Source organism: Oratosquilla oratoria, chromosome 20 (assembly GCF_046742065.1).
Source record: "Oratosquilla oratoria isolate Oo_2021 chromosome 20, ASM4674206v1, whole genome shotgun sequence".
Taxonomy (NCBI): domain Eukaryota; kingdom Metazoa; phylum Arthropoda; class Malacostraca; order Stomatopoda; family Squillidae; genus Oratosquilla; species Oratosquilla oratoria.
Window position 1 is genome coordinate 60796570 of NC_134796.1, and position 22500 is coordinate 60819069.

Consider the following 22500-nt stretch of genomic DNA (forward strand, 5'->3'; position numbering starts at 1 on the left):
GAGACAAAGAATGACCCAACCAATAAGGATATGTTCATGACTAAAACTGAATAAAATCGTCCGGCGACATTCACCATCCGACGCAGTGGAAAAGATCTGTTATAGTTATCGGGAACCAACGCGACATAGCCCACAACGGGTCCCGGGAATCGAACTCACGACCACCTCATGAGTTGGACAAGGCGGCAATGCACATAAAAGTGCTAATACAGCGAAAAGAATAAATTAAAAGAAAAATCAAAAACCTCAATTCGTTAAAGATTCCCTCGTCTTTAAGAAATTTTCATTTTGATGACGTCAGAAGCCTTCATGCAGCCGAAAGAAAGTTCAACACCTGACTGGATTAAATATGACCCAGATTAACCCGGTTAGCTTAACTACACTCTAACACTAACTCCTTTCTCTATCCAAGCCATCTTGTATATTTCACTCTTAAGATTTTTCTTCTTCATTTTCTTATGACCTAAAATTCCTACGTTGCTCCCTTAGGTCAACACATGCCATCAACTGCCTCGCTTTTGATCCTTCTTAATTTCTTTCCAACTATTGAATTTCTCACTTGAGAAGGAGGTTGGACCTCACGCTGTCGAAAACACCTCTCCCTCCTCTCCCACCTCCTCTTATCCTCCTCTCCAGCCCCCCCCCCATCCTCCGACGCTCCCCTGAGGTCTTGTCAAAATTTTGATGTAAGCATATTCGACATTTTTTGCAAAATTCCCGTGAAACGCGATTACGCGAACACACACAGACACACACACACACACACACACACAACTCGTGGCGCAGTGGCAGAGTTCCCGGCTACCACTACGGCGGTTCGGGTTCGAATCCCGGCCAGGGCTGAAATAATTTATTTAACACTGCGCTGCGGATTGTTACTCCAACTCTCGTGGGCGGGGAGTTGTGTGTGTGTGTGCGTGTAAGGTCACAGTACTATCCATAGATCGGTCATACGAGCTCTGAACTCTCATCCGAAAGGTTAATAACTGTCGATCACGAGTCTAACACATGATCCAGGACCATGGTGAATCACACAAACACACACACATGCGCGCTCACGCGCTCGCAAACGCCGCTCGACCGCTAATTCAGTGGTATGAGTTAGTCCCCGCCCAAGGCTGATAAACACCACTGCATTGCAAGCCGGCACCCCAGCTTTGGTGAGCAACGGGTTGACTCTGTGTGTGTGTGTGTGTGTGTGTGTGTGTGTGTGTGTGTGTGTGTGTGTGTGCGTGTGTGTGTGTGTGTTTGTGTGTACGAAGATCACACCATCAGCCATATATCGATCTCTGAGCTCATTCATGGGGACAATAGCTGTCGATCACGAGTTCAACACATGACCCAGGAGAATCACACACACACACACACACACACACACACACACATATATATATATATATATATATATATATATATATATACATGTACACCCACACACGCACACACATACACACCCACACAAGCACAGGCACGCACACACACTTACCATCTTCTATTTCCCCATTTTGTTGTCACAGGGCTAAATATGCTTTTCATTTTATTCCCTTCTAAGCAGAGTAAAATTCCATTCGCGTATTTTTCTTGGTTGCATATAAATGACCTCTCAGTAACGGTGGGTCAACACTATATCTACGCAAAGGGAGGATTTGAGATGCGGTTAGTAAAAGGAAAAGAGAGGAGCAGAAAAGAGAAAGAGAGAAAACGAGAGAGGGGGATAGAGATAGATATATAGGTAGACAGACAGACAGACAGACAGAGAGAGAGAGAGAGAGAGAGAGAGAGAGAGTGAGAGGGATTTAGAGAGAGAGATTTAGAGATAGAGATTTACAGAGAGAGAGAGAGAGAGGGATTTAGAGAGAGAGATTTAGAGATAGAGATTTGCAGAGAGAGAGATAGATTCAGAAAGAGACAGACAGAAAGAGGGAGAGAGAGAGCGAGAAAGAAAATAGCATGAGAGTGTATGATGATGATAAGATTGGTATAAGAATTATAATAAAAAAAGAGAAAATGAGAGAAAACAAGAGAGAAGTACAGGGGAATGGGAACAACGAGAGAAAAGAGAGGGTAGAGAGAGTCGGAAAGAAGAGGAAGAGAGCAGAAGAATGAGGGTGGGTGGGAGAGAAAGAGGTAAACACGGCGATCTGGTTAAGCTAACAAAGGTGAAGGCCAATGGTTCTCAATCTGTGCTTATGGAAACCCTTTGGTTATGCAGCGCTGTTTGCCGTCGTGTTAATCGCCTCAATTCTGAATGAAAAAAACACGGCGATCTGGTTAAGCTAACGAAGGTGAAGGCCAATGGTTCTCAATATGTGCTTATGGAAACCCTTCGGTTATGGAGCGCTGTTTGCCGTCGTGTTAATCGCCTCAATCCTGAATGAAAAAAACACGGCGATCTGGTTAAGTTAACAAAGGTGAAGGACTATGGACTACCTAGGACAAACCACCCGCTCTCACGAGATCGGTAGTTGTAGGAGGGGAAGAGATGTCCGTATGAAAATGAGAAGATAGTTGTGTATGAAAGAGGGTAGACAAATATCTGAGAATAAATAGGAGGATCCAGGGGAACGGGGGAAGGTCTTTGGAGTGTGGGGAAGCTTATGGAGGAGAGGGAGCCAATGTCCCTGTGTAGGACATTTGCTCACCACCTTTATCCCGGATCTTTCTATTTATTCTCAAATATTTGTGTTCCCCGATGTGTCTCTTAATAGATTTGTTGGCAATGGCCAATTACATGCACATAGAAACTACTTACTACATCTAGATGTTCCACCCATTAAAAAAAAACAAATCGTTTGAAATAAGGCCATACCACTGAGACTGTAAGGATAGAAGCACTGGTAAACTACAGTCCAAAGCAAAAACACTAAAAACATAAGAATGGAGGAGACTGCAAGAGACCATAAGGCCTACACTAAGCAGTTCCATGTCCATTGCCACCTATCATTCCCATCCGTAAGATTATCTAATCTTCTCTTAAAAGAGTCAATTGTTTCAACGCTTACTACTACATGGTCGTTAGCCACTCTGTTGGTAAACCAGGTCTTGCCTATATCATTCTTAAACCTATAATTGTCCAGTTTATATCCTTTACTACGCGTCCTGCCCTGCTGTCTGAATATCTTGATATCTGTCTTAATATGATGACCTTGCCTGCATCACCCTTGTTAAAGCCCTTGGCCAATTTGAATACCTCTATTAGATCAACCTGCACTCTTCGTATTTCCAGAGAATGGAACTATGACGTCACCAAGGAAATTGGTATGACGTCATCAGTAGGTATATCACTTGAGGAAAAGGAGCAATTGAGAAAGAATTTTTTTTTTTGGGGGGTGGCGGGAGACGGAAGAAGAAAACAAAAAATATGGATAGTAGAGGAAAGGAGGAAACAGAAGAAAAAGCCGGTTACGGACTTGGTGATGTGATATATACATATATATATATATATATATATATATATATATATATATATATATATATATATATATAATGTATATTTGGGGCGTAGATTATCACTAATACACACTGTGTTAAACACGATAGCATTTTGACACTGATTAAGTAAGAAAATTAATCAGTGTCAAAATGCTGTCGTGTTTAAAAGTGTGTGTGTATATATATATATATATATATATATATATATATATATATATATATAAAAATATATATATATATATATATATATATATATATATATATTTTTTTTTTCTTCTTCTTCTTCTTCTTCTTCTTGCGGGGCTAGTATCCACCCTGACTTCAACCTTGCCAGTGGTCAGAAACTGTTACATATGAACGCAGGAGACATCGCATCTACGGTATGCCACCGCAGTAACGATAACCAGGAGGAAGCTAATGTATCACACAGTGATGTCAAAGTCACTCGAGTATAGAACAAAAGAATGGAATAGAAAATAGATAGAATAAAGAAACGGAGAGAGAGAAAAAAGACTTCGAGAAGAGATTAGGGTGGAGAGAGAGTAAAAAAGGACTTATATACGAGGTTAGAAAGCGAAGAGGTAAAAAAAGGACTTAAATACGGGATCAGAGAGAAAAAGGCAAAGAGGACCTGCATCAGAGATTAGTAATAGGAAAAGTGTTAAAAAAGGACTTAAATTAGAGAGAAAAGAGTGATGATAAAGAGAAAGAGCCACGCGAGGACAGAGTGGGCGAAAGGAACGGAGAGGACAAAGAGAGAGAGGAGTTGAAGCAACGGAGATGAGAGGTAGAAAGAGGAGAAAAGAGGAAAAAGGGAAAGAGAGAGAGAGAGAGAGAGAGAGAGAGAGAGAGAGAGAGAGAGAGAGAGGAAGGAGGGAGGAAAGGAGAAGGGAGGAAAGTAGGGATGCAAAAGAGGGAGAGAAAGGAGAGAGAGAAGGGAGAGAAGGAAAGAAATGAGGGAGAGAGGTGGGAGAGAGAAGAGGGAAAGAGAGGAGGAATTGGGAAAGAGAGAAGGGAGAGAAGTGGTACAGGGTCGACAAACGAGGAAGAGGAATGAGGAAGAGGGACAAGGAAAAGAGAGGAGAGGAAAAGAAGAGGAAGAGAAGGAAGAATGGTATGGGAAAGGTAGGGAGAGGAAAGTGAGAGAAGGAGAGAGGGAAGGTATAGAGAGAGAGAGAGAGAGAGAGAGAGAGAGAGAGAGAGAGAGAGAGAGAGAGAGAGAGAGAGAGCAGGGAGAGACAGAAGAGAGTAGGGACACAGAAAGGAGACAGAGAAGGGACAGAAGAAAAGGAAGGAAATTACAATAAAAGGAACAAAAAGAGGAAAGGAAGAGAGAGTGGGGGAGGAGGAAAAGGGGTGGGGGACACGGGGGGAGAAGGGTGTGTGTGGGTGGGAAAGAGAGAAAGAGAGACGAAGAAGAGGGGGAGAGACAGAGACGGGAGAGAGAACGAAAGGAAATGTACCGTACTAAAAGAGAGACAGAGTAGAGGAAGAGAGAGTGGGGGAGGAGGAGGAGGAGGAGCGAAAGGGGGTTGAGACGGGGGAGGGGGGGGGCCATAGGTGGGGAGAGGGAGGGGGGAGGGGCGTGGGAGGCAAGACTGAGTTAGGCATCTGAGCATCCGAGATATTTCAGGATGACTTGAAATTACTCCTCCATAATTTCCTCTCTCAGCTTGATTTGTCGGCCGAACTGCCAGAGGATTGGGCCTCCTTGTGTTGCAGCCGCCGCAGTGTAAGGACGTTCCCTCCAGTCGCCATGACCCCGTCATCGCTATTACCCTGGACTCTGGCTCCAGGTCCCGTTATTGCACCAGGCTACAGTTTTCAAGGAAATTGCCACTTAGGGTGCTACTGCTACTGCTGCTGGTGGTGGTGGTAGTGGTGGTGGTGGCTGTGGGAGTGACTAGTGGCGATTGTGATTGTGGTGGTGATGATGGTGATGACTGAGGTGGCGGTGATAGGGGGTGGTAGTGGTGATGGTTGTGTTGGTGGTGGTGAGTATCTATGGTGATAGTGAGTATCTGTGGTGGTGAAAGTGATGATGACTGAGGTGGTGGTGATGATGACTGAGGCGGAGGTGGTAGTGGAGCTAATGGTGGTGGCTGTGGTGGTGACTAATAGCGATTGTGATCGTGGTGATGATGATTGTGGTGATGGTGAGTGAGCTGGTGGTGACTATAATACTAGTACTGGTGATAGCGAGTGATGATGGTGGTGGTGACAGTGGTGGTGACTGTAGTCACTATAGTGACTATAGTCTATATAGACTATAGTCTATAGGTAGTCACACTTAGATCTAGTAGTGACAGTGATGGTAGTGGTGACTGTAGTTACTATAGTTACTTTAGTCTATATAGACTACTGTATAGTCCATAGGTAGTGACATTGATATGAAGTAGTGACAGTGATGGTGACTATAGTCCATATAGACTACAGACTATAGTCTATAATAGGTAGTGATAGTGAGACCTAGTAGTGACAGTGATGGGGTGGTAACTACAGTCACTATAGTGACTATATAGTCTATAGGTACGAGTAGTGACAGTGAGATCTAGTAGTAGCTGTGATAGTGGTATTGGTAGTAGGAGAGACTCTTATAGACGCAGAGGGTTGGAACAATGTTCAGTGGATGCAAACAAGTAAATCATATGAGTGACAATCTTCCATAGCCGTACCAAGCATGACGTCACTTGTGAGTGATGAACTTTTAAACTAATAAAAAAGTAATAATAAATAAATAAAAATATGTTTCAGGAATATCCAAAATTAGAATACCTCAGAACGAAGTCTCCAATACCAGAAGCCCTTTTCAATATTCTGGTGTATATGTGTGTATACACACATACACACACACACACACACACACACACACACACACATATATATATATATATATATATATATATATATATATATATATATGTATGTATCCAAAAGTCGTTTTCATTCCAAATCAATCAAATTCCAAATAACTGAGAAATTTCCGACAAAGTATACATATAAAAAACAAAAACAAATAATAATAATAATAATAATATTAAGAAAGAGAAAAAAAAAATAATAAATCGCTTTCGGATAACTGAAGTCTTCCCAACACTGGAGAGACTTTCCAATGGGAAGAACCATCAGTGTACCTGTTATTTCAGGTGGCGCCGCATGTCCCTCTATTCAGGGATGACAAATGACCTGACTGGAGCAATTAATCCAGAAACTAATCAATTAATGGAATTGGTGTCACAAGCAAGCTTTAGGTTCGGGCCCAGGTTCGAACTCGCAAGAGTGAGTGCGGACGGGCACCAGCGGCTGGGGAACTGGCAAAGTTGGGACCATCTCTTGTTGTTGTTATTGTTGCTGTTGGTGGAAGTGGTTGATTCTGTTAGTATTATTGTTGTTGATGATGTTGATGGTGGTGGTGGTGGAAGTGGTTGATTCTGTTAGTATTATTGTTGTTGTTGATGTTGGTAGTGGTGGTGGTGGAAGTGGTTGATTCTGTTGGTATTATTGTTGTTGTTGTTGTTGTTGTTGTTGTTGCTGTTGGTGGAAGTAGTTGATTCTGTTGGTATTATTGTTGTTGTTGGTGGTAGTGGTGGTGGAAGTGGTGTTGTTATTGTTACTGTTGTTTGTGGTTGTGGTGAACGTAGTGGTGACGTTGGAAGTGTTTTTATTGTTGCTGTCAGTGGTGATGGCAGAGGTGGTGGTAAATGCGGTGGAGATGGTGGTGGTGGTGGTGGAGGAGGTGGTGAAGATGGTGGAAGTGGTGGTGGGGGAGGAAGAGATGTTGGTGATGGCGTGGTTGTCATTGATAGTGGCTCTCCAAAACGGCGCGGGAGGGGAAGTGTCCTTCATATTGGATAAAATATTCACTTTATATTGATCCGCCCAAACACATCATCACTAACGACGTTACAAAAGAAGAGAAACAAAAACAAGGACAGTAATGGTGTTTTGGTGAATGAACGAACATAAAAAAAAATATATGAAAAAATTAGGAAAAAAATAAAAATGGCACCTTGCTGGAAGGAAAAACAACTCAAATTTTAGGACAGAGTTTTCATATTTATCACGACGACGACGACGACGACAACGACGACCACAAAGACGACGACGAAGACGACAACGATGGTACGAACGCTTGAAATATACCAAAGTTGGCGTTGATTTATTTATGTATTTATCAAGAAAACCTTCCCCACAATCTTGCCACCAAACCTGTGGACAGAGCTCATTAGAAAACTGATTCAACCTTGAATCGGAGAAGAAGTTTATCTACATAAAATCAAACGCTGGACCGGAGTACAAGTAGTTGATCTACATGGTAGAAGTAGATGATCCACAAAAGAAGAGGAAAAGGTGAAGAATGAAAACCAATGAAATGGTGATGCTAAAAAACATATAACGAAATGTGGGTGTAGGGTGCATATGTATGTATGCATGTATATGTGTACGTATGTGTGTATGCCTGTATGTATGTATGTATGTATGTATATATGCATGTTTGTATGTATACATGCATGTATGTAAATATGTATGTATGCATGTTTGTATGTATACATGAATGTATGTATGTATGTATGTATGTATGTATGTATGTATGCATGTTTGTATGTATACATGAATGTACGTATGTATGTATACATGTATGTATGTATGCATGCATGCATGTATTGTCAGAGAGTAGGTTATCTAGTCTTTCGCAAATGCTTTTATTGGACTTAAATAACACATATGTACGTGTACCCTTTGAACTCAGTCTTGACACTCAAACAAATAAAATTAGTCTTGCATTTTTCACCGTATCGAGGGTTAAATCGTGACAGGGAAGAAGAAAGAAAGAGAGAGAGAGAGAGAGAGAGAGAGAGAGAGAGAGAGAGAGAGAGAGAGAGAGAGAGAGAGAGAGAGAGAGAGGGGGGGTGAGAGTGAAAGATTGTGAGAGGAGTAGAAAGGGAGGGAGAAAGATAAATAGATAGAAAGAGAGAGAGAGAGAGAGAGAGAGAGAGAGAGAGAGAGAGAGAGAGAGAGAGAGAGAGAGAGAGAGAGAGAGAGAGAGAGTGAGAGAGAGAGGGGGTGAGAGTGAAAGATTGTGAGAGGTGTAGAAAAGAAAGGAGAAAGATAGAGAGAGAGAGAGAGAGAGAGAGAGAGAGAGAGAGAGAGAGAGAGAGAGAGAGAGAGGAGAGTGGAGGAGAGAGGATTGGGAGAGGAGAAAGAGGAGAGGAGAGAGGAGGAAGAGAAAGAGTTAGAGAGAGATGGAAAGGGGAGAAAGAAAAAAAGAGAGGAAGAGGGAAAAAGGAGAAGAGAGGAAAGAGGAGGAGGAGAGGAGGAAGGGCAAAGAGGAGGAGGAGGAGGAGGAGAAGGAAAAGAAAGAGAAGAAGATGGAGGAGAGGAAAAGGGAGGAGGAGGAGAGGAGGAGAGGAGGAGGGGAGCAGGAGAAGGAGGGGGAGGAGAAAAGAGGGAAGAAAGGGGAAGAAGAGAAATAGGAAGAGAAAGAGAGGGAAGAGCAGGAAGAGGAAGAGGAAGAGAAAGCGGAAGAGGAGGAGGAGGAGGAGAAGGAGGTGGAGGACGTGAATATGAGATTGGGTTTACGGTAAGGATGAGAATGGGAATGGGAATAGGAATGGAAATGCTCAGCGAGAGGGGGAGACCTGAAAGGGAGGAAAAGGGTCAGAGGAAGGAGGAGGAAGAGGAGGAGGAGGAGGAAGAGGAGGAGGAGAAAGAGGACGTGAATATGAGATTGGGTTAACGAGTAAGGATAGGGGGAATGGGAATGGGAATGGGAATGCTCAGCGAGAGGGGGATCTGAAAGGGAGAAAAAGAGAGTAAGAGGGAGAGGTTAACATGGAAACGAAAATTTCGTAAAGTATTTTCAAAAAAGATTTGCTTTTGCCAAGAGTCCTAAACGGAGACTCTGGAGAAACGTAGATGTGAACTGAGTTGGGAAGAGGAGGAGAAGGAAGGAGGAAGTGTGGGACAAGAGGAGGGGAGGGAAGCAATGGAGGAAAGGGTGAGGGGCCGTAAGAGGGGGTAGGGGGGATAGGGGGAGAGGGGGGAGGAGACTAAAGCTAAGCTTCAAAATGGTGGGACAAAGCACCAAATGTGGTTGCACCCTGATAGCGCCTTGTGACTGTCCCTCCTTACTCCCCCTTCCCCCTGGTTCCCCCCTCTCCCCTCTCTCTCTCTCTTCCTCCCCCACTCTCCTCCCCCCTCCCCCGTTTCGCTATTACAGACCGCTCAAGCTCCACTTCGTTGCTTTCTATCATGATATATGACTTCCATCACAGCTATCTCCACTTGCGCTCTCCGTATACTGCCCAGCATCCTCCCCCCCCCAAAGCTCCCCCCACCCCACCCCCCCGTTCTCCCACCACTACTGGCTGCATCCCTAATCCCTTCCACCCAATTTTGTTTTCCTCTTCTTCGGAATCACCGTCCAGTTGTACGTTTTTGATTTCTTCACGAAATTTTCGTTTTCGAAGCTGCAGCACGTTCTTCGGCAAGAGCTCCTGGTAGATAGATACCATAAGGGTCTCCGAGGTTTTTAATTTCTTCTCGAAATTTTCGTTCTCGAAGTTGCAGCACGTTCTTCGGCAAAAGCTTCTGGTAAATACCAGAAGAGTCTTCAAGGTTTTCGTCACCAATTACTAGTGACGGGGCAATACCAAACACTTTACGATTCCGATACGAGTACTGATACTGCTCTAAACTTCAGATTCCTGAAGGAGTCCTGATATTGCTCTAAACTTCAGATTTCTATAAACAGTTAATAAATGTACTTTCTTCATAAATTGTTTGCTTCCCGTCCCAAATGTAGGACCTGAAAACAACCATGAAGCATAATAATCATTGCAGGTATCGGAATCGGATTTGTATCGAAATCGGAAATTTAGAGCAGTATCGGGACTCGTATCGGAATCGTTATGTATTTTGGTATCGTCCCATCATTACTAATTGCCACGGAGATGAACAAAATAAAAAACAAAAAATTACCATCCTGCACGCAAGAAGCAATGGGTAACATTCCTGCCTCGGAACGCAGATCCTAATTCGATACCCGGTCAGCGCAAAGCATTTTCATGGCTTTCCATTGCTTTTCCACAATGGCGGACACAAGAGGTGCAGTAGTCCAGTGTCGCATATATATGCTAAAACCTGTTCTGGTCGAACTGGTTATTACACTGATTTCAGACTTCGTTCACAACCAAAGCCATTCCAACATACCAAAACTTCACACGTAGCACTTCTCACCAACGTAGTGAGGTACAGAGGCTGGATAATCCTTCAGGGGATAGGCCGATCCCGTAGTGGACCATTAAAGCTAAACTACACTCGCAACGAATTAACCTCTAACTAACCTCACGCAAGGAGTCAACCTCAAACTAATCTTGAAGTCATTCAGATTAACCCAATAAATATGATGACTTTCTCAGTATATTTTCCCCTGTGGAACTTCAGGCGATTTTATTCAGCAGACGGGGACACCGGAGGCAAATCCAAGTCTCTGATTGGTCAAGAATCGATCCTTCCAGACTCCCCACCTGACGCCAGCCAGAACAAAATACTAACTAAAGTTTGTCCTTCCCCAGGGTCAGTATCTGCTGAAGTACTTGTCCGGGTAGTCCTGGACAATCGGATTCCACTCTTCCTTTACGGAGGAGGAGGAGGAGGAAGTGGAGAAGGAGAAGGAGAAGGAGGAGGAGAAGGAGGAGGAGAAGGAAGAAGAGGAGGAAGAGGAGGAGGCAGAGGGGGAGGAGGAGAAGGAGGCAAATGAGAATGGAGGAGGAGGAGGAGAAGGAGGAGAAGGAGGAAGAGGAGGAGAAGGAGGAGGAGACAAAGGAGGAGGAAGCTAGGAGGAAGAGGAAAGGAGGAGGAGGAAGAGGAGGAAAAAGAAGAGGAGGAGGAGTTACATAGAGTTACATGGACAAACGAACAGAAATAGACCTATTGGTCCTTACAAGGCTGTTCTGGTACTTAACCTATTATTATTATTATTATTATTATTATTTTTTTTTTTTACTTATCTAGAAGTAAATAATTCTAGTAGGGAATTTGTCGGTAAGTAAATAGATGTTTTTTGAATATCTCTACTGTGGAACAACTAATGATGTTGGATGGTAGATCATTTCATATATTAACAACGCGATTGAAGGAAGGGTATTTTGCTACGTCTGTTCGAAATCACTTTCCTACAATCTTGCATCAATTATTTCTTGTTGCGTTATAAGTGTCAATTTTGAAATGTTTTTCCACATCCATGTTTTCAATTCCTTGGACAATTTTGAGGACTTCAATTAGATCACCCATAGGATGAGGAGGAGGAAAAGGAGGAGGAGGAGGAGGAGGAGGAGGAGGCGGAGGAGGAGGAGAGGAGAAGGCGGTGAAAGAAGAGATAGATTACCTCTCTACTTTTTTTTTCTTTTTTCTCTCCCTCTCTCTCTCTCCTTCTTCCTCTCTTGTTTTTACTTTTTCTTTCTCTCTTTCCTTTTTCCCTCCCTCTCTCCTTCCTTTCTTCAACCTTCACTCCCTCATTCTTTTCCTCCCTCCCTCTTGTTTTTACTTCTTCCTTATGTCTCTCTCTCTCTCTCTCTCTCTCTTTCTTCCTTTCCATACGAGTATGTGTGTGTGTATGTGTGTGTGTGTGTGTGTGTGTGTGTGTGTGTGTGTGTGTGTGTGTGTGTGTGTGTGTGTGTGTGTGTGTGTGTGTGTGTGTGTGTGTGTGTGTGTGTGTGTGTGTGTGTGTGTGTGTGTGTGTGTGTGTGTGTGTGTGTGTGTACCCGTGTGTGTGTGTGTGTGTGTGTGTGTGTGTGTGTGTGTGTGTGTGTGTGTGTGTGTGTGTGTGTGTGTGTGTGTATGTGCGCGCGCGCGCACCAAATGAGCCACGTTTCGCCTCCTCCATCTATACTCATTATCTATATTATCTGTTTACCAAATTTTTTTTACAAAAAAAAAAAAAAAAAAAAAAAAAAATCCCATGCGGACATCAGTGGTTGAACTTTGACAGAATCAAGCTTGATGACGAGGAAAACAGCGTAATGATCAAACCGATCCCGGGAGTAATAAATAAAATGATTCAAAATTCTCCTCATAAAAAAATAGAAAATAAAAAAAATCCTTCCCCGTCCCCCCTTCCCCCAGGGTCCCCCGGTCCCCAGGGCCAGCCTACTCCAGCTCGCGCACCTACGCAACCAGTTGTATGAAACCGATCGCAGCGGATTCCCACATTCCCGTACGTTTGCCCACTGGCAGTCAGGTACCTGTATTTCTGTAATAACGAGTAAATGAAAATCATATGTTCATGTCCATACAGTACAAGGAATACGCCATTCACAGAGTGTAGGCACCCGTTGCGATCAGTTTCATGCAACTGGTTGCGTCGGTGTGCGATCGGTTTCTTGCAACTGGTTGCGTCAGTGTGCGATTGGTTTCAGGCAACTGGTTGCGTCGGTGTACGATCGGTTTCATGCAACTGGTTACGTCGGTGTGCGGTCGGTTTCATGCAACTGATTGCGTCAGTGTGCGATCGGTTTCATGCAACTGGTTGCGTCAGTGTGCGATCGGTTTCAGGCAACTGGTTGCGTCGGTGTGCGATCGGTTTCATGCAATTGGTTGCGTCGGTGTGCGATCGGTTTCATGCAACTGATTGCGTCAGTGTGCGATCGGTTTCATGCAACTGGTTGCGTCAGTGTGCGATCGGTTTCAGGCAACTGGTTGCGTCGGTGTGCGATCGGTTTCATGCAACTGGTTGCGTCGGTGTGCGATCGGTTTCATGCAACTGGTTGCGTCGGTGTGCGATCGGTTTCATGCAACTGGTTGCGTCGGTGTTCGAGCAACCTACCTTTTCCCTTTTGGAGATTGCTTCTGTAATGCGCCAGACTATGCATTAGCTGCGCGGCCGTTTCGCTTCCTTTTCTTTTTTCTTTTTTTTTGGGGGGGGAGAGGGGGCAGATTACTTTCATTTCTCCCCCGTGGGAATGTCGGTTTTACCTTTCCTTTGTTTGTTTTGCCCCGCATGCACCAGACACTACGTTCCTTTTCCCTGTCACTTATGCAGCAGACTGCCTAGATTTGTTTGCTAAAATGGGACTCCACTTTCTATGCGACCTTTTGTGTGTGTGTGTGTGTGTGTGTGTGTGTGTGTGTGTGTGTGTGTGTGTGTGTGTGTGTTCATATATGTGTGTGTGTGTGTTCATATATGTATGTGTGTGTGTGTATGTGTGTGAGATTCATCATGGTCTTGGATCACGTGTTGAACTCGTGATCGACATCTACTTCTCTCCAGGAAGAGAACGCAGAGCTCATATGTGACCTTACACGCACACACACACACCCAACTCCCAGCCCACGAGAATTGGAGTAACGACTTGCAGCGCAGCGATACTGAAATTATTTCAGCCCTGGGCGGGATTCGAACCCGGACCACTATAGTGGCGGCCGCGATCGCTACCACTGCGCCACGAGACGTGTGTGTGTGATTCACCATGGTCTTGGATCGCGTGTTGGAATCGTGATCGACAGCTATTTCCCTCCCGGAAGAGAGCTCAGAGCTCGTATATAACCGATCTATGGGTAATGTGTGTGTAAGTGTTTGTGTGTGTGTGTTTACCCAATGAACATGTGACCTATACTGTATATTTTTATGCGTTTGCTTTCCTTAAGGTCTTCACAAAAATCAGACTACATAATCAGCTACTTATTCTTCGGTCTTCGACCACACGCCAATGCATTGGCTGGGTCTCACACTCTCTGATCCCGTCCCTAACCTCCTTATGTCTTCATCTGTCCCTGAAACCCCTTCGTCATCCCAGCTCACTCCCTTCCCCTAATCCCTTTTCTTCTGGCTAGGGTATTCCTAGCCCCTGCCTATTCCTTGTCCCTGCCTACCCCTGCCTTCTCATAGCCCCTGCCTCCTCCTGGCCCCTGCCTCCCCCTAGTCCCTTCCTCCTCCCTGGCCCCTGCCTACTCCTAGCCCCTGTCTCCTCCTGGCCCCTGCCTACTCCTAGCCCCTACCCCCTTGCCCCTGTCTCCTCCTAGCCCCTGACTGGGCCTTGCTGGCCGCAACAGGCCTGTCAGAGGTCGGTAGGATGAGATAAGCCGCTAACGTTTCAGGGCCGTTCCTGATAAAAAAAAAAAAAGAAGAGTTGGGTCCTGCACTGCATTGCTAAGAGACTCATTTTTCCGGATGGAATTTGCATACATTTGTTGGCGAGTCGTGGGATTATGGGAGGAGGCAGATGGAGGTACAGGGAGGGGGAGGGAGGGAGGGAGGGAGGGAGTGAGGGGACGACGGGGAAAGGGGAAGAGAAGGAAGGGGAGGGAAGGGGGAGAGAGGGAGGGGGAGGACGAGGAAGGGGAGGGAAGGGGAAGGGGAGGGGAAGACGGGGAAGGGAGGGGGTGAAGAGGACGGGGAAAGGGGAGGCGAAGGACAAGGAAAGGGGAGGAGGAGGAGAGAGGGAAGGGAGGATGGGGAAGGGGGAGGAGGAGGAGAACGGGGAAAGGGGAGGAGGAGGGGGAGGGAAGGGAAGGGAAGGGGAGGGGAGGGGAGGGGAAGGAGGGGGAGGGAAGGAATGGGGAGGGGAGGGGGAGGAGGGAAGGGGGAGGAGGGGGGAGGGGGGTAAGGACCGTGGGCCGTGGACCGCTGTCAGGGCAAACGAGATGGTTGGTTATCTCTCCCGAGATTGCTGTGATTTGTCACGGGACCCAAAGATCTCTCTCTCTCTCTCTCTCTCTCGTTCTCTCTCTCTCTCTCCTTTGTTTAGGAATATGGGAATTCTTTCTCTCAAATGACTTTATGATGTAACGATTCTTCTTTTTCTTTTTGCCCTCCAAAGACATATTTTCATCGCGAAGTCGGCAAATGATTTTTTCAGTTAAAGAATATCCTCCTCCTCTTCCTCTTCCTACTCGTTCTCCTTGTTTTCCTCCTCCTCCTCCTCCTTGCTTTCCTATTCCTTCTCTTCCTCCTCCTCCTCCTTCTCTTTATCTTCCTCCTCCTCGTTTTCCTCCTTCTCTTCCTTGTCCCTTGTCGTCCTCGTTCTCTTCCTCCTCCTCCTCGTTCTCTTCCTCTTCCTCCTCCTCGTTCTCTTCCTCTTTCTTCTCGTCCTCTTTTCCACCCATCTCGTTCTTCTTCTCCTCCTCCTCGTTCCCCTTGTTACCCTCGTTCTTTTCCTCCTCCTCGTTTTCCTCTTTCTCCTCCTCCTCGTTTTCCTCTTTCTCCTCCTCCTCCTCCTCGTTCTCTTCCTCCTCCTCGTTGGCCTCCTTCCTCTCCTCCTCCTCCTCGTTCTCTTCATCTTACTCCTCCTCTTCCTACTCCCTTGGTTAACTTTAAGCTCCATTATCGGTCTTGAATATATGTGTGTGTGTATATATATATATATATATATATATATATATATAATGTCGCCAGATGATTTTATTCATTCGTAGGAAACTTGAAAGGAGAAGAGAGTTAAAGATGAGAGTTAAAGTAGAGAATTAAAGTAGAGAGTTTCTGGCCTCTGTTTTTCTTTTTTTTTTTCATTTCACTCAAACAAACTTGCAATTCTACTTAGCGAGACCCTGTGCCTAGAGTTTGAGATCAAGGAACTGATGTCCATTTACGTACATGGACGTACATACACTTGTACACACACACACAAATGAATTAATTAATGAAGAGATAATAGATACAGATAAAATCGCACATGCACAGGCACACACACACACACACACACAAATGAATTAATAAATAAATGAATAATTAATAAAGATGAAATCGTACACACACACAAATAAATAAATAAATAAATTATAAATAAAAATAAAATCGCATACACACACAAATGAAAAAGTAAATATCAATTAAGATAAAATTGCACACACACACACACACACACACGAATTAATGAATAAATAAATTATAGAAAAAGTACACATACACATAGATAAGTAGAAATACATACACAAACATATGTGATGTAGCGATTATATAAATTTGCTACATATTTCTAGCAATATCAAACTGATCGATATCTCATTGCTTTAGTTTAAAACAGTATATATATTTCTTAAAACATTTTAAATTGTCCTATTCATGTCTTGTTTCTCTTAATTGATCATAGTTCGCTTATTTCTTTATTCGTCAAATCATCACATTAATTTTTTCCACACAAACGTTATCATAAAAAAAAAATCACCATCCCATTTCCACGAAGTGGGAAGTGAGAAACCCCTGATAGGGCAAGGCCCTGTCAGTTACGGCAAAACTTTTTTTTTTTTTTTTTTTTTTTTTTTTTTGCCGAGGTTGGGGTTGCCTCCCCGCCTGGTTAAGGCTGTCCGGAACTAACGCAAAAATCATGCACCAGATCCCGGGGGATCGAACTCATGACCATCTGCTAACGAGTTCGACAGGATATCCACTGTGATACCGCGCGCCATGTTACCATAAAACATCTATTATTTATTACCACTTATTTATTTTTCATTTATTTTTCTATTTTTATTTAAATATTCATTTTACGTACAGGATCTCCACCTCTAACATAATAGCTATTTGGCCTTCCGCGTGCAATGTGAAAAGCAATACTTCATATTTTTTCCCAATTTCTTTTCTAGTGCGACTGCATTAGCAAGATTTAAAATAAAAAACATTTACCAAAGTTCGGGGGAATAAAGTTTGAAAAATAATGCGTAATGGGAGAGAAAAAGATTCAAGACTTTTTGAAAAATCTACTCGTTAAATACATTAAACGAAGAGTGATTTTTTATTTTCCAGTTTTGTCTTCGCCTAATCAACACCCGAAGCTCAAAAAAACAAAAGAAGAAAAAAAGAAGAAGAAAAAAGATATAAAGCTTAAAAACAGAGGTAACGATGTACGTATTGAAACAAACATATTAATAGACAAATAGATTTACTAATAAATAATTGAATAAATGAATACATAAATATAATAAATACAAAAATCAGTAAATTAAATACGAACATATATATATATATATATATATATATATAATATATATATACATATATATATATATACATATATATACATATATATATATATAAATATATCAATATATACATAAATAGCATAAATAAGAACATGAAAAATAAAAATTAATAAATAAACAAATATTACAGACATATTCAATCAACCGAGTATGAAAGCATACATTCCTACAAAAACTCCTCTTAGCATCAACAAAAAAAAAAAAACATAACACACAAATCAATAAAAAAGATCAATAAATATCATAAACATATTCTTATACTAGAACAGGGAATCAAAGTAGCTCCTCTTAACAACATGGAGACTCACCTCGTAATCCATAACAGAATCTTCTTGTGTGTAGGATTCTCTCGACTTCTCCGATATGGAAGATAGTGTCTCGCCTACAACCGTGTCGTTGTACGAAGACGGAGCGTACATGGTATTCGTTGTGCTTTTGCTGCTCGCTTGGTCGCTCCCTGAAAAAGGTCATTGGGAAAAAAGGTCAGTTGGTTAGCGAAGGTGTTTGGCGTCAAGAGGTATACGGAAAAGGTCAATAAATAGGTCAATGAAAAAGTTATCTAAAAAAGAATCCGCCTTAAAAAAGTAATTGGAAAAAGGTCACTTAGTTAGCGAGGGTGTTTGACGTCAAGAGGTGTACGGAAAAGGTCAATAAAAAGGTTATTAAAAAGCATATTCGATGAAAAAGGTAATAAGGAAAAAGATCAGTTGGCGGAGCGGGTATTTGGCCTTGAGAGGTGTACCGAAAAAGTAAATAAAAAGGTAATTTAAAACATGACACTCAGTGAAAGTTCACTGGAAAAAAAAATCAGTTGGTTAGAGAGGGGATTTGGCGTAAAGAGGTGTACGGAAAAGGTCAATGAAAAGGTAATTACAAATGACACTCAATGAAAAGTTATTTGGAAAAAGGTCAGTTGAATTTGGCGTTAAGAAAAGCATGGAAAAGGTCAATGAATAATAAATAAAAGGTATTTGAAAAAGGACGCTAAATAAAAGGTCACTGACTATAGGTCAGTTGATTAGAGAGGGTATTTGGCGTTAAGAGGTGTATGGAAGAGGCCACTGAATAAAGGACAATGAATAAAACATACTTGAAAAAAGGACACTAAATTAAAGGACACTGCAAAAGGTCAGTTGTAGGGGAGAGGACTTTGTGTTAAGTGGTGTACGGAAAGAGTCAATGATTAAAATCCAGTTGATAAGAGGTATATGGAAAAGGACAATGAATGAAAATGTCATTAGAAAAAAGGTCAGTTGGTTAGGGAGGTTATTTGGCGTTAAGATATTTACGGAAAAAGGATACTTAATAGTATAATTAACATAATCCAAGACTGCAAATGTTATTTTGAACCTCAAAAATATTAATAATGATAAATCAACAAGTAGACAAAAATCAGTGTTATAATTCACACTGCAGACATCAGTCAAAGTCCCATATTAAACTGTGTAAAATTGTCTGACCATAGTGTAATAATAATAATAATAATAATAATAATAATAATAATAATAATAATCAATAAATAATAATAATAATGACAATAATAACAATAATAATATCATCAATAATAATAATGATAATGATAATAATAAATAAATTAATTAATTGATCAATTAAAAAGACAATGTGTAAGTCAGAGCATGGAGGAGCGTCAATACATTTGATGATTCATATATTCATGAGACAGACACACATGTAGTTCCACACACACAGATACACACCCACACCCACACACATTAACACACACACTCTGCTCTCGAGATCCTGGTTAATGAGGAGGAAGACGAAGAAGGAGGAGGAGGAGGAGGAGGAGGAGGAGGAGGAGTAGGAGGAAAGGGGAATAGGAGCCAAGAAGAGGGAGGAGAAAGAAGGGGAAACAAGAGAGAGGAAGAGGGAGAGGGAGAGGGAGGAGGAGGAGGAGGAGGAAAGGGGAATAGGAGACAAGAAGAGGGAGGAGAGAGGTGAGGAAAGAAGAGAGAGGAAGAGGGAGAGGGAGAGGATGAGGGAAAGGGTGAGTGAGTGAGAGCGGGGACCACTAGAAATAGATTTCTCTCCAAGCAGCGGCTTCTTGAACTAGCAAACCTAATACTCGTAGATCCTTGCCAATCTAGAGCCTCTTCTTCTTCCTCCTCTTCTTCCTCTCCAAGCAAACCGTTCCACTGAATTGAATCACTTTTCTTCCTCAACCATCAACTTTCAATCACCTACAGATCCTACCCACCCGCGAATAGTCAATCTCTATCTCTATTCTAATCTCGCAGGTTCAGACAAACTAGAATAGCGTTGTTATTTCTTCATCCCAGTGAAGTTGATTCGGTTTAACGTCGCTAACTCCCCCTATCAACCATACCCTTGGTCCAACTCGCTGGGGGTAGGGTCCAAACAACCGTCACCTCGACCTCCGCCGCAAGTAGCGACGCTCTAACCCGCTCAGCCAGCGAGTATAGGAATATGAACACCCACCGTTAGATAGAACAAAATTAATAAAACATGTCGTAATGGGATGAAGTTGTCCATAGGTGTTCTATGTTCTACGGAGTGATCCGTTCTCCTAACTTATAATGTGTTGATGAATAAAGCATTTAGATAAGTAGTGGACTAAAAGGTGCCTTCCCTCTCTATTATGTGGCCTTATTATTAAAATTTACTGTGTGTGTGTGTGTGTGTGTGTGTGTGTGTGTGTGTGTGTGTGTGTGTGTGTGTGTGTGTGTGTGTGTGTGTGTGTGTGTGTGTGTGTGTGTGTGTGTGTGTGTGTGTGTGTGTGTGTGTGTGTGTATGTGTCATTCACCATGGTCTTGGATCACGTATTGGACTCGAAAGCTATTTCTCTCCCGGAAGAGATCTCAGATCTCATATATGACTCATCTATGGGTAATGCTGTGACCTTACATGCACACACACCCAACTCCCCGCCCATGAGAGTTGGAGTAACGACTCCCAGCGCAGCGATACTGATATTATTTCAGCCCTGGGCGGGATTCGAACCCGTACCGCCGTAGTGGCAGCCGGGAACTCTACCAACTGCGCTACCGAGTGTGTGTGTGTGTGTGTGTGTGTGTGTGTGTGTGTGTGTGTGTGTGTGTGTGTGTGTGTGTGTGTGTGTGTGTGTGTATGCGTGTGTGTGTCCGCGCGTCCTACCCGAGCATATTCCTATCATATCTCCCACATTAATTCACCCCAGCTTCACAATCAAGCATTTCAGTGCATATAACCCTGTCATCGGCACGCTTTTGGCGAAAGCATAATAACACAACATTTCGCCAAGCCATTCGCCATATGCGTTTCCCAGGCTATGTGTCTATTTCTCGTCACGTTGAGAAAGCCATTAAGGTCTATTTTCCTATTCCATTTCCTTGCCGATTCGTCTTTCGCGTCCTGCCGCAACAAACTCTCCCATCTGTCTCCACAATCACTCAACCGGGGACCAACTTGTTATACATTATTCAACTTTCTATTCATCTTCCTCCCTTTCCATTTATTCTGCAATTTCTCAACTCAGCCTTTCCTTTATCATACTAATCAATCTTTCCTCTACCATCCATCCAGTCATCCATTCATCCATTCCAGGGGTCGGGAAAGTTCTGAGGTTCCCAGAGAGTGTACGTTAAGGTGTCTGGTAAAAAAAAAAAAAAAAAAAAAAAAAAAAAAAAAAAAAAATGGCTCTGGTCCATAGGGGTTGAGGGTTTTCCCTCAGCTGAATAGAATCACCTGGCGACACTGTCATGAAGTCTACTGAGCCCTATACACTGTGACGTACAGCCACGAGCAAAGGCTTAGACCCACCTAGAGTTTTTCATGATACAAAATTGAAATTCTATATCGGACAATATTTTTTATCTATTCTTGAGAATTACCTAACTGTAAATCCCTAGTCACATATTCTTGATTCTTGTCAAATGTTATGAATTTGAAAAGCTAGACGACTTCACTTACGGTATTCTACACTTTCCTATTCGTATAGGTTTAACTTCCCTTCGTTCGTCAATGAACTTGTCCATATAAGACGCAAAGGTGATTTGAAATTTGGAGATTCGAGAAATAAAAGATTGTAACCGAAGTCGTTTCTACTCAAAGGAACTCGCTTAAGTCGCGTAGGGAAATATATCACATACCCCCCCCCCCCCGAAAAAAAAAAAAAAAGTACTATAGAGCAGGTCAAAATTTTTGATCGCGACTGTAATTCAAAAATTCAGTTCTGGTTAGGAACAAATGGTCAGCTTGTGATCGGACCCCCATGTGAAGAGTACATCTACCGGTCGAGACCCACCTCTAAGAACGAAATTGTCCCCTTAACTGCATGATGAATTATGTCCTTGACCAAAATCAAATAAATAAAGAGCATCACAGAATATATATATATGTATACACACACACACACACACACACACACACATATATATATATATATATATATATATATATATATGTATACATATATATATAAAATATATATATATTCGTTTGTCGAACCATAATTTTGTTTAAAATATTTTTGAGGGGTGTACTAAGTTTACAATAAATAAATAAATAAATGAATAAATAAATAAATAATAAAGATTAAATAAATCCCCCTTCCTTACACAAGGGGCTTACACAGCCTTGATTTGAACAATCTGGCGGTATGTATGAAACAGGACCTTCAAAGACCGCAGGAAGTGTTAATCTACTTACCTGCCACTAATCAGAAGATGCTCACCTCACCAATTCTACCCCAACCCAATCATTCCGCCAATCACCACGCTTCAACTCCCTCTTCATCTACCAAATCAGACGTGTTTGGATGTTTCTCATCCGCTTCACCGTCTTTGATTAATCATCCATTCATCCGCCTCATCCGCTTTAAGTAATCACGCATTCATCCGCAACATCCACTTTTAGCAATCATCCAGTCATACGTGCATAAGGCTGTGATAGTAGGCCATTTAATGCTCACTCTCATCCATGTCATCCAATTTGTTATCCATTTGCAATCCATTAATGAGATTATTTATGAGATCTTTGTCATCCTCCCCTTGCAATTCATCCAATCATTAGATTTTGTGCAACTAGTTTATGAGATCTTTGTCATCCTCCCCTTGCAATTCATCCAATCAT

At 42.6% G+C, this 22500-nt stretch overlaps 1 protein-coding gene across 4 annotated transcripts in view; it reads right to left on the reverse strand.

Moving 5' to 3' along the window:
• Positions 1-22500, reverse strand: part of LOC143036592 (nephrin-like) — a 1505960-nt gene that overhangs the window by 53839 nt on the left and 1429621 nt on the right. For all 4 annotated transcript variants that reach the window (XM_076204155.1, XM_076204154.1, XM_076204153.1 and 1 more), the window contains exon 18: positions 17718-17866. In XM_076204155.1, coding sequence (XP_076060270.1) covers positions 17718-17866 — 149 coding nt within the window. The remainder of the gene's footprint in view (positions 1-17717; positions 17867-22500) is intronic.